The 13,609-nt window shown below is 38.6% G+C and overlaps 1 protein-coding gene across 1 annotated transcript; it reads left to right on the top strand.

The window, feature by feature from the left end:
- The first annotated feature begins 6,821 nt into the window (after window positions 1-6,821).
- Window positions 6,822-7,976, top strand: LOC118813543 (urotensin-2 receptor). Its single transcript, XM_036578934.1, has one exon. It carries the CDS (start codon window positions 6,822-6,824, stop codon window positions 7,974-7,976), a length of 1,155 nt encoding a protein of 384 aa, XP_036434827.1.
- The last annotated feature ends 5,633 nt before the right edge of the window (window positions 7,977-13,609 follow it).

The raw sequence follows: 13,609 nt of genomic DNA, 5'->3' as shown, positions 1-13,609 counted from the left end.
CCAGCAATAAACCAATTCCTTTCAATTTTAAGAAATGAAATTTCTTGAAAATTCCTTGACAAAAAACAAATTAAAAAACAAAAAAGTACTTCAGGAGGTCAGGACCATTTCTTTTGGTCCTGGCATTGAAGGTCATATGTGTTTTTTTTATCAAGATTTCCTATGAAGTGTGGACATTTAGTCACAAAAATGTATGGAAAGAAATGCACACATGCACACATTCATATACTGAGCTCCTATTGTTCGAAGACGAAACCAAAGCGCCATGTAGTGTATCAGTTACAACCGTCTAGAGGTGAGTTTGTGTCCTGGGTTATTATGGCAGTCATAACAAAGTGTACGGAGTAATAAAAAGCTGAGACTGATTCTCTACCCAGAAGCGATAGTGGCTGTTCCTCCAGCTGCAGAGCTGAGCTCCTGAGGCCACTCTAACACACACTCTTTTCTCTCCATGGGTTAGATGTCTTGAGTGTCGGCGGTGTTGGTGTTGAGTGCTCGTGTGAAGTAGAAGTGTGTTGGTGATGTGTGTGTTGGCTCAGCGCTGTGCTAGATGTGCAGATCTGTGTGTGTTGGCCATGAAACGCATGTGGTGTCTCTGGTCTGGGTGTGTGTGTGTATTGGCATGAGGAGTGAAGCTGAAGTTGGTGTCAGTAGCTCACAAAGGAGACAGAACTATAACTCTCTCTCTCTCTCTCTCTCTCTCTCTCTCTCTCTCTCTCTTTCTCTCTCTCTCTGGTCAGTGGCTTAGACACATGTTCCTTTCCACTGGACTGCCTTCATCCTATGAGTCATCCTCATTTTACAGGAAAAAGCATGTGTGCACAGACCAACTCATATGTGTTTAATAGATCTATTTGCTGTTACTACTAAATCAAAGGCATAAAGGCGACTGAGTTAAAATACCTTGATTCCATATTTAGATTACTTTTTAATGAATATAACTGTATTGGAATGAATAAATTGTTGCTTTCAGGCTTCAGGAGTTGATTTCATTGTTTTTCAGTTATATTTAGATTTGGTTGCCATTTAAGTGACTGCAATGCATTTTTCCATCCAAGAATACACAACACTTATGGTCTTACGTACTGACAGATTTACAGTCTATATTTCCTTGTACACTCAAAATAAATAAATAAATAAATAAATAAATAAATTGGTACATAAATTTAATTCAATTATGCCACACATTTCCACTCAAACAAATAGAGTCAGTAGACACCAGGGGTCAGCAACATGCGGCTCTTTTACTGCCCTGTTGCGGCTCCACAGCAGAATTAGATTTTTAGGTATAAAATAAAATAATTGTCTATGGCAGTAAAATAAAGCTCTGCTGATCGTTCTAACACAGTTTTAACAATAAATGGTTTTAAACATCGGAGTTAATGTATAACTGCTAATCGCCGACCTTTAACCCTGAGACTGCCGCTTAGACTGTTGGTCACATAGCAACGCAGACAACCATCACGCCTAGCTAGTAGCTACCGAAATGGTTAAGAGAAAGACTTAGGGACAAACCTGGATAATTTGGAGACGAATGGACTTATTTGCATTTATAAGCACTCAGCTGGTTTCCTGTATGTTTAATCTGCAAAGACTAAAAAGTCATGAGGCTGAAATCAGTTTCTCATTCAAATTTTCCTATTCTACCTTAAATGGTACCTGCTACACCATTTAAGGTGGAAGGGGAAAATTTGTACAAGAAGCTGGCGAATGAGAAGCTGACTTCAGCCTCGTAAAAAATCAAACATTGAGAGACATTTTACAACAAACTATTCAACTTTTGGAAAAGTTTCCTGCTGGAGATGCAAGAAATCTGGCTAAACCTGAGCTAAAGCTGAAAGCAGAGCAAAGTAAGTCTGCCTTTTGTTTAAATTAAAATTGTTAGCCTATAATAAGACATTAGCACATACTGAGACATATTTACAGCCAAGATGGTGAAATGGACATAAAACATTGTGGGTCCCAAGGTGGTTTGACTTGGGTTGCTGACCCCTGGTATACACAGATATACATTTTGTTACCTTAACTATAAATTTCAATTGCTGATAAAGCAAAACATTTAAGTGCAAATCATTTGAGTTTCATTGGAGTTTTTTTCATTAAAATGCATTTCATGAACTCCAGTCCATTTTACATAAAGCAATTACTTAAAGGCAGCACAATTAATTTATTTAATGTCAACATACTTTCAGTGTGTAAGTCCCACAAACCAGTTGTAGTGAGTGCATGCAGTACAGCTCCAGCCTTCATCTCTACTCTCCCCTCTTCTTTTATGACTGTGCGGATACGAATATGATGTAGATCATTTGAATTTTTGGATGACTAAAGAGATGAAAATGTCTTTCACCGCACTTCTCAAACATTTTCTCTCCATTAATGGTAATGTGTTCCTGTATAGCCCTAAGGGTGCAGTGCGGTATTTCATGTGAGTGAACGGTTTTGAGATCACTGCCTGGCCTGTGGTTTGGATGGTAGCATATATTCAAATCACATCCAGCATTTTTCAAGCATGATTAACATATACTAGGGGTTGAATCTGGTCTCTAGCAGGCTAATGGATTTAAAACACCTCATTATTGTCATTTGTACAGTTGTACATGGTATCAATTTAAGGCTTTAAACTAGACATGTAGTTATATGTGTATTAATAATTCTCTTCCCTCTGCGCTACACTCAAATCATTCCAATTAATAAGGTATATAAACTTTGTTAACAGACATTTGCAACAGTTTTAAGATGGTCAACTCAAATAGTTTCACTTGGCTCTGGTAAGTTATTGCACTAGAAAGTTTATGTGTTCACTAAAACACCTAGTAAATGTTAAGTGGTTGCCTAAAAGAAGAACGAATTTCGTAACCAGCCTATCTGAGGACTACAGATCATAACCCTGTGCAGCAAAATCCCCTCTGCTGAACAAACACCTGTAGTGCTCAATTAACATTACAGGGTTGAATTATCTCTTTCAGTAATGAACGAAGAACAGTCTTTAAATTTTCCTCATTTTATTTTAATAAAAGTGTTTGATGTGTACTGCGATGGACTGGCGACCTGTCCAGGGTGTATCCTGCCTTCCGCCCAATGACAGCTGGGATAGGCTCCAGCACCCCACCGCGACCCAGAAGGATAAGCGGTTTAGATGATGGATGGATGGATGTTTGATGTGTAAACATGAAAACATTTTTGAAGTATCACAATATACCATTCACTCTTCAATCCATATATGGGAACTACGCTGCAAAAATGTCCTACTCATTGTTGAATTCATTGTTTTTATGATGTCACAAAAACTAGCATATTTACCTATATGCACCTATTCAGCCAACAGCATTTTATCCACACTGAAGTTATATGAAGTGTTTGAGTGTAGAATGCTTGTTGAATAAGGCACAGTACATGACAGCCAATAAGAACATACGTAATTTCCATATATCAGTCTTAAAGGCACAGTAACAAGGGATAAAGAGAGGCTGAAAAATGGTCATGTGAAAATGAATTATGTATGTTTTCAGTGCATAAAATACACACTCCTACAACCAAACAACCAAATACATGGAAAAAACGAGAATGTGGGCCCTTTAACCTTCTACAGTGTTTAATGAAGGTATTCTTCTACAACCTTCATTTCATTTAAAGAGGCCAATGTCCTGAGAGTCCACGTGATTTTGCTGTGTACATTATATGCAGAGCCTAAACAATTCAGAATGATGAGCAGCAGTGAACTGATTCCCTCTTTTCTCCTAGATGAGATGAGTGAGCCTGAACCCCCCAACCCCCGCCCCCCTCTCCGCCCCCTCCTTGCCCCGTCCGTCCCTCCTTTCTCTAGTCGAACATATGAGATGAGGCAGAGGAGCAGGAGAGGTGAGAGGCAAGGTGAGCAGAAAGTTTGCAGAAGGAATCGGTTTATTAAAGCATCTTAACTACAAGACAGTACAGAAGAATCCCTCCATCACGCGCGCGATGGAGAAATGAGGAGCCGCGATCTGGACTGAGAGTTTCCTCGCACTGAAATGTGAGGAGATCGTATGTGCAGATCAGTGCGCGCTGACCGGAACATGACAGCTGAATATAAACGGTAAGCCGCATTGACGCTCTTTTGTTGATTAGTTTTGACTGACGTCGCGAACTAACTAAAAAAAAGTCTGAATTACGACATTCACTCACTTCAGAATCTTTTCTCCTCGCTGTTACGAAGCTTTGTCGTCTGTTCTCTGTTATTTCTACAGTCTCTGACGCAAAAAGCTAATAGATTCGTCTTTTTGTGCTCAGGGCTTTTAAACTGGAGATTTTACTAATGTTCAAAAAATGTTTTCTGTCTATTGATTCTTCGTGAAAATAGAAAAATATCTATTTAAGAGCAATCATTAAAAACTCAAGAGAAAAGTGTCTGTATTATTATTTTATTATATTTCAATATTGCACACAGGCTACCACCAGCATAGCTGCTTGGCCAGCTTATATATATTATCAGCTTTATATCTCTAAGCTAAAGGCCTCAGTATTAGCATACTTCAATACAAGATATTTAGCTTGGTGTTAGAGTTTAGAATGTATTTATTTGGTCTATTATTCGTTTAGATTCTTCTAATACATAACTAAAATACAATAAAGCAACGACTCTGTGTGTTTAGTAAAACAGTGCTAAACTAAACATTTGAATAGAAAGTTGAATAGAAATAGAAGCATAGAAAGTCTCACACTGTTTTTTTTATTTTACACTCTCAGAAATAAAGGTATGAAACTGTCACTGGGGCTGTACCCCTCGTGTTACTGGGGTGGTACCCTCAAGGGTACATCTCAGTACCTTTAGTCAGAGAACATAACTGTAAAATAATCGGTTGAAATTTCATTATACTAATAGTAAGTTGTATTGACTCCACATGCCCCGTCTAGTCTCCGGGCTTTTTATTTTATTGTTCTTTTTTAAAACATTACATTTTGAAAAGGTACAAATACATACTTTTACACTGAGAAAAAAATTATTTAAGGTAGAAAATTGGACCTTAAAACCACTGTTGTACCTTTGAGGGAACATTTACATTGTTTGTAGCTTGATGAATGAAAAATGTACCTGCACAGTATCTTTCACATTTCTAACAGTGAAATGTTCATTTTGACATGAATAAAATGTGTTACAACACAGTTCTTGCCTAAAGAAGAAAACAGAAAGACAGTGACTGTGTTGATGCAACACGTTTTACTCATGTTCAAACACTTGACACATTTAAAAGCAGATTTTTTTGTCACTGTGAGAAGCACCTTTCAGATCTGAAGCAAATTAGCAAATTATTAACCCATGTCTGCGCTCCGTTCTTCAGGAGCTCTTTAGCCTGGAGGGAGGGCCACCATGTGCCACATACTACCCCCCCAACACCACTTGTAAATTTGCCCCCAGACTTGCCTTTGATCTTCTCCCAGATAGAGTTACAGAGCTCTCACACAGGGGTCCTGATGGGAATGTAAGGGTATAAACGGTGACAAAGTGGCTATTTACAGCTTATCCATAATGCTAAAGATGGTTCCCCATCTAAATTAAAAGCCTTTGTCTAATAGCAAGGCTCAATATTAATTTAGAGAGTTACACACCCAATTATAAACACTGCTGATCCTACAGTGATTGATTTTAGTCACAAAAATTACAGTTTCATACATCTGAGCCTAACATATGATAATAGATTGATTAATTGATTACTAAAGTGAAAAAGGCAAGTGGTGTGATGGAAAAAAGGTGAGACTGACCACCATAAATTCAGACAGACTGAGTTAGTTTACCAGCATTTCACAAGTGTGTGAAGAAACTATTGAGTAATTTAGTAAGAGAGTGATGCACGAGTCCCCCACCGACAGGACAGATGGATGTCACTGAATTGCTACTAATGCCAGTAGAACATAAAGCATCACCAGAGCTCCAGAGGAATGATGAATTTGAGTAGTCTGAAGGCCATAATATAATAAACAAGTCTTATATATACAATTATGTAATGGTACTCGATGGTAATAGATCACCAGGGGTTACCAAGTCTGGTTCTATTCATCTGGTATCCTGGAGAGTTTAGTTCCAGCTCACCTAGCAGTCCTTGAATCAGGTGTGTAGATCTCCAGAATGGCAGATTACCACACTTTTTTAAAGAAAAGGTGTCACAAAGCATTCTTTGAGTGATGCCATAGAAGAAAAAAACACTTTTTGTTGCCAAAGGAACCATGTTGGCAAAGCTAATTTGTGCGAAGAACAATTAAAAGTCTTAAAGAACCTTCTCATAATGTAAAGGTTAAACTTAAGGGTTCTTTTCTCAAACCTTTACATTACGTTTACATTTTTAAATGGTTCTTCACACTCACACATCTCATTTACAAAAATGATCCAAGGTTCAAAAGTTCTTCAAGAAGCTAAAAATGGTTCTAGTATGGCATCACCTGCAATAACCCTTTTTGGCACCCTTATTTTTAAGAATGCAGGACTGGACGTGGGCAGCTCTGGTGTACATGATACTCTTTCTGTTGTAAATGTACTTATTGAAATGTGAAAACTACCATATGTATTTTGTAAGTAGATCTTCATAGATTTTAAAATGAAGTGCCCTTAATCTAGCTAATTTCTTATCTTTAATTTGCTTTTCTTCCCCCCATTTTTGCCTTTCCATCTTGTATCTTACTTGCCCAAGTAGAGTACTAACAGCTTCTCTTCTGTAATTCTGACCCTCTAACAATCCTGTTCTCCCAACAGTCACCCCAAACTCTGTGATTAACATTTAGCATTTCACACTAACAGTTATCAACTGTTCTGCAGTCAAGTTCCTCACTGAAGCTTCTTCTGTCTAAGCCAAATGGAAAACTCTGGCTCTGTCTCCCTTCCCTCCTCCCCTTCTCCATCTTATACCTTTCCTTTCCTCCCTAACCTTTCCACACCTTCCTCCTCTCCCTCACTTTCTCCATCCCCAAGTGTAGCCTCCACAGCTCTTTTTTGCTTTTTCCTTTCACTCCTTTCCCTGCTGGGCATTCTCGGAAACCTCTACACTCTGGGGCTTGTGATTCAACGCCGCAGGGGCCCAAGAAGGAGGCGAATAGCACCTACCTGCTGTTTGACTCCTGCTTGCCTCAGAGTCTCTTCCCCTTCCCACTCTCCCACCTCCTGTCCCTCTCCCTCCTCCTCCACCTCCTCTTCCCTCCACCTGCAGGTTCTAAGTCTGGCTTTGGCGGATCTGCTCTACCTCTCCACCGCACCCTTCATCGTCTATGCCAGCTTGGTGTCTGACTGGGCATTCGGAGAGCTTGGTTGTCGGCTCCTGCTCAGCCTGGACCTGCTCACCATGCATGCTAGCATCTTCACTCTGACTGCAATGAGTCTGGACCGATACCGGGCTGTGGCCGATCCCCTGGCGGCTTCTTCAGCACCTTCCTCTGGCTTGCTCCGTGTGGCTTTAGCCTGGGGCCTTGCTGTGGCACTTACCCTGCCAATGATGATCACCCTGCATCTGGAAGATGGGGAAAACCAGGAGGGAAAGCTATGTGTTCCAGCATGGGATGAGCAAAGTTCCAAAGCATACCTCAGTGTGCTATTCTGCACCAGTATTCTAGGACCAGGACTGGCCATAGGGGGTCTATACGCAGCCCTAGGAAGGCTCTACTGGGTTTCTCAGACACAGCCTGCCTGGGCTGGAGGAAGTAGTGCCTATCCGCCCCGTGCCCCACGGCCCAAAGTCCTGTTGCTCATCTTGGGAATTGTGCTCACTTTCTGGGCCTGTTTTCTCCCGTTCTGGATCTGGCAACTACTACCGCTGTATCGACCAGATGTTCTACGTGTGGTACCTGTAGGCACACAAGTTACTGTGAACCGTATCTTGACCGGACTAACGTACGGGAACTCATGTGTAAATCCATTTTTCTACACGCTACTGACAGGCAAGCGGCAACGGACCAGCAGGCAGACAACAAGCGCCGCCGCTCCACTCTGCCAAAAAGGCAGTTCTGGTCACCAATGAAAATACTCTTCATTTTCTATGAATAAGTGCACTCTTTGCAGCTCTGTCCACCACTGCCAGCACTCCAGAGGACTTTATTCACTAGTGAGATTATACATTATATTGGCAGTTAAAATGTTCAAATCATAGCTTTATTAGTGCAGGCAGATATATTAAAACCCAGTTGACTGAGTTTAGCAGTCTCCAAGGTTTTGACAGAGTGAAGTAGAGGGAAATATACCGTATTGTGCAAAAGTCTTAGGCAGCTACAAATATTGCTTAAAACTATTTATTTTGGCAATATATGTGCTTTTACAGGTAGAAAAACCCCATAACATTAGAATAAATACAAATACATGCATACGTACATGCAGCAAAAAAGTTTTTTTTTGTTTGTTTTTTTGTTTTGTTTTGTTTTCATTTACTGATTTAATTTCCCTCATTATTTTAATTTAATGAAGGACTAATTAGCTGAAGCAGGTATTGGCTGATAAATGTAAATGCTGGACTACTTTAAAGAGAGATTTGGAAATAACACGTTCACACACATAAAATCACATTATTGCTTATCTGTATTTATTCTAATGTAGCTGTTTTTAAACAAATGAATGCTCATGGACTAGGTAAATGGCTTCCTGTGTCATTTTCTTAGATGCTTAAGAATTTGCACAATACTGTGTGTTTGAGACTCGTTTTTAAGCTTAGCTTGCAATCAGCTGTTCATCACAAGGCCTGTCCTAGGACATTCATCAACTCATTGTGACACATTGGTGGACTAAAGTGTAGACAACATCTGTTTAAGGAGACACCAAAGAGGCAGCATTAAAGGAACAACGCAAGCTTTGTCATGATTTACAAGTTGCTCAAGGGGGATTTTCACTACAGGTGTGAACCGTTTAGAAACCAAATTGGTTTATTAGTCTAAATGAAGGGGACCGCCATATATCTGAATTTGGCTTAAAGCTAAAGGACAATTCCCATTGGAATGTGCTCTTTGAAGAGGATAAATCATAGTTGAGCAAACAATCATGCCCCTTCTTTTTGTTTTCATATATGTTATATATGTGTGGCCAAATTGTTCTGCTCACTTTTTCTGATTTGCCAGTTTTTTTTTCAATTGCTGTAAAGGTGTTTTTCTTTACTGTTACTACAGTATTTCAAAGCTGCACATTTATATTGCTAAATCACTTCCAATCTGTGCATATATTCATATGAAAAGGTATATGTGAGTGTGAAAATCAGCCCACCGTGTTCTACTGATCATCTTTGAAGGCTTTGCCCTCACTGAAAATATTTCTTTTGAAAATGTTCGAAACATTCTGAAACATATAAACATTCTGAAAGCTAAACTGTATTTGAGAGCTGGAGGCATCTACCAATAAGGCACTTTTGTACTTGGTATCCAAAACCTTGACCCTTCAAAGCCTCAGACTTTGAACAGTTATTTCTTTTTTCCCAGTGAACTGCACTGTGTTTCGTTCTGCTTTTTTATGCATTGCTTTGCACGAGATATAGCATTTATATACATGCATTTGTGGGGCATATAATAATATATAGTCATGAATAAAGATACGCTTTACATACCAAACCAGTGGAATCATTCATGGTCCTGTGTTCTCAAATGTAAAGGGCAAGATGATTTTCTAACTCATATTTTCTGACAAAAGCAAAAAGAAAATGATACTGCACAGAACCGGTTATTATATTTAAAACATGACAAATAAGAGACAGCATGTAAACAAAATAGGAAATAAGCTTTAGTTAGAAAACGTCATTCATTTATCATTTATTTGATGTATTCATCAATTTTACCCTATGCTGAATCTATGCTCTGTCAGTAATTCACCTTTTGCATATTGTGAGTCTGTGACAGTGCAGTAACTGGATTTAGCCATGTTTACTGGAACTTAACTGAGTTGCACCATCTTAGAATATATGGTACATGGGATGATGAGATGAAAAGACTAGTTTAAGGGAGATGTACAGATTGTTCCATTTTATTTTTCAGAATTTCCAGGAAGATGCATTTGAATCATTTTGGATAAAAAGGGAGTTCTTCAAGGGTGATTTAACAAAGCCTCTCCACTGTTATGTACACAAACATGGCACCTCAAAAAAACATTTGAATACTTAAAAGGTTCTCTGCATGGTTAAATAGTTCTTCTCCATGATGGATAGCCTTTTGTATTTACTATACTGTGCAAAAGCCAGAGACCGGCCTTCATTTATTTAAATTCCAGTCACAACAGCTATTAAGTACAAATTATTCATTTTTTTAGCATTAGGAACAATGGAATATAATACATGTTTTCAGCTGTGGGTGTTTCCACTCTTTGTCTTTATTACAGCTTCCTTCTTTTCCGGAGACTTGCTTTCAGTTTTTCAAAGAAATCTGCAGTAATATTTTTCCACTTCTCCAAAGTTCAGCCTTAGAAGTTTGTTGTATTTTCTGTTTCTCACAATCCAATTAATTCCAAACACATTCAGTGATGTTTAGGTCTGGACTTGAGTGGACAGTCGATTATTCTGAGAACACCATCAGTTCCTTTGTTTTGATTTGTAAATGTTCTTTATTGTCTGTTTCATTTACTCATTCACAGCTTCTTGACAGCTACACATCCTTTCAGACTCATAGTGTTGAGTTGTTCTCTCACAGTGGAAGGATGGACAGACACACTTGTGATTTTTTTCAGATCTGAAGCAAGAGTGGAGCTTGATTTTCTCCTCTCTCTCTCAAAGAAGAGAGTTTTCAGTACTGTTAACATGAAGGTGACAGGTTTGGTGGTCTACAGTCTTGCATGGCTGTTTTCTCAGTATCTTTCAAACATTTCTTTAACTTCAGTTTTGGAAACTCATATTTCATATTTTCTTGTGACTTAGATTATCTTCTATCTAATGTCCTCAGAAATATCTCCTGAGAAGGGTGGTCTCTAAGTTTTACACAGTTTATGTAGTTCTTTAAGAAACATTTAAAAAATGGTTCTATATTACAATATGGCTTTATTGTGCTATTGGTACAATTCATAGAACCTTTACTATAACTTTACTATAACTCTTTAGAACCCTTTTTGTTGAACCGGTGACCCACCACCATGCAGCTGTCTGTAATCACATGTAAATGTCTGCACTATACTACTTTTTGTCCATGCTCTGCCTGAGATGTTTGTATGTGATTGGTGTGTGTGTGCGTGTGTGTGTGTGTGTGTGTGTGTGAGAGAGAGCTCCTGTGTGTGTGTGTCTTGTCTGTGCATGTTAGAATGGCAGCACTGTGTCAGGCTGCCTGCTGAATTCTGATACACAAGAGCAAATATTGTTTGACAGAGTGAGGACTGTGAAGGTATATATATGTGTGTGTGTCTTAATCTTTGTGTGTGCATATGTGTGTTACATGGGGGTCCAAGCCGTTGGGTTTTTGAAGTCTGTGGGGAAGATTATGTCAAGGCAACAAGGACAATAGACTGACTTGGTAATAGCACAGGGGATTGGTAGTGTTTTCTAAAACAGGAAATATGAAGAGAATGTAAAACAAACAAAGATCACATAGATGAAAAGGCTGTGACACCTCTATTATAGCAACAGTCAGATTATAATGAATAAAGGGACAACATTGTGACAGCTCTGTACCAGCAACGTTCACATCATCTGAACAAATGTAGGACATAGTGATTAAAGAGTACTCAAACAGCTCAAAAAATGTATTAAGAATTTATCTCAAAACTACAAGCTAGACAGTGTGGATAACAGAAGGGGTTTTTTAATGAGTTACTTTCAAAACTTTACATTAATACGTAGATATTATATATATATATATATATATATATATATATATATATATATATATATATATATATATATATATTTCGTCACTGTCCAAAGAAAGTATCTCCAAAACAGGAACTTTACAGGAGAAGGCAAAAACACTCTTGCCTTTAATGTAAGTCAATATAAAACGATTTTATTCCAAGTAATTTTTGAGCATTTCTATTGGCCCATGCATCATGAAATGTTCACACAGCGTGAAGGACAGCTGGTGTGTTGAAATGATGTAGAAAAATAAAAATCGACAAAAATTTAGATACATGGTTTTCTTTGGACAGCGATGATATAGGCCTACATATCATTGTGGGATAATTAAAGGGGATTTTCAAAAAACAATCATCATTCACAGGAGGGCTATATGATATCAATAACATCTATTTGAAAAACTTTACTGTTTCATGTTGCTACTACGATTTGTCCTGGGGTATTTTAATTGAACCCTTAATGTTTCATGCATTATTTTTGACCAAAATTATTTGACCCTTTGATCACATGACATATATGAAATAATGAAAGATTTCTTTGCTTGGTGGAATGTGATGTGGTGACTAATGGGTGATACGGGTCTAGCACACTAGCACAAAGACCAATAGTACAGTTGTGGCTGTGCCGTTTCATTTTCATGATGCATGAGAATTCAACTGATTGGCAAGTTAAAAAAGAGAAAAAATCTCCTGGCCTTTACGATTTGTAATGAATACTTTGAAGGTCTAAAAGAAAATGTTAAAAGCAAAGAACATTTTTTTCTTTCGAAATTTAATTGAGTGAAGTATTCAATTTTAATGATACTCAAATAAAATGCAGCTTTTCCAAAATAATACTATAGTACAATACAGTACTATCACAAAGAACAGTTACTCAAGTTTTTTCCACCCTTGCAATAATACCCCTTAGAAATGCTTATCTGGAACATCTGGCCAGGATGTGTGCAGCTCATTCAATAAACAAAATGTAGCTTATTTGCATATCGCAATTTGAACAATAATAGTATTATAAAAGCCAAAATCATCTACTATAATTAAAAACATAAATTGTGCAGCCAACATGTACAGTGGAGTGAAGTGCAAGAGCTTTGATCTGTTTAAATGTAGCTTCTGCTATTAGCGCAGAGTTCAGTGGATGGTGCGTTGGAACCTGGTGCACAGAGTGCTGTACGTCTTTCTTCTTTTTCCCCACTCCGTTTCATCTCTGCCATATGTTTCCATTTACCTGGATGAAATGAGCATGTGTGAGGATGTCCTAGCCACTGTTCCCACCTCCCTCTCAGTGTGGTTAATCCACGTGAGGCCAGCATGCGTCCTCTACTGGCAAGCAAGCCTCAGATTCCCCGTCAAACACATGGAGCTCCGAGAATTTCTGTGGAACGAAGTGCTCTCTCACCTTCCTCCAGCTCATAATCCTATTCTGTTTTTATGTCATTGCCTATATATGAATATGTGCCACCTAATCATTTCACTTCATGTAGCAACTATGGCTAGCTTGTGTCTGCATCAGCTTCTCCAGTGCTGCCACTGCAAATCATCCAGTAGGCCAACAACACTTCTCCTAAATAGGACAAAAAAGTCTTCTATGACAAATTTATGATCATCTTCAGTGATAAAATGTGAACTGAAGGGCTTAGTCCAGGAGTTTCACAATGCTACAACAAGAATGGGGCCTTGTCATAGTCTTTTGTGGTCTCTCTCTCTCTCTCTCTCTCTCTCTCTCTTTCTCTCTCTCTCTCTCTCTCTCTTCTCTATGAGCTAGTCTGAAGGATTGAGTGTGATAAACTTCAAACGCATGTATTTACCCACTGAGCCCAAACAGTGGAAAATATTGCCCAGAGGGAGGTCGAC

This window comes from Colossoma macropomum, unplaced genomic scaffold (genome assembly GCF_904425465.1).
Source record: "Colossoma macropomum unplaced genomic scaffold, Colossoma_macropomum, whole genome shotgun sequence".
Classification (NCBI taxonomy): domain Eukaryota; kingdom Metazoa; phylum Chordata; class Actinopteri; order Characiformes; family Serrasalmidae; genus Colossoma; species Colossoma macropomum.
This window is presented reverse-complemented; position numbering and strand designations above follow the sequence as displayed.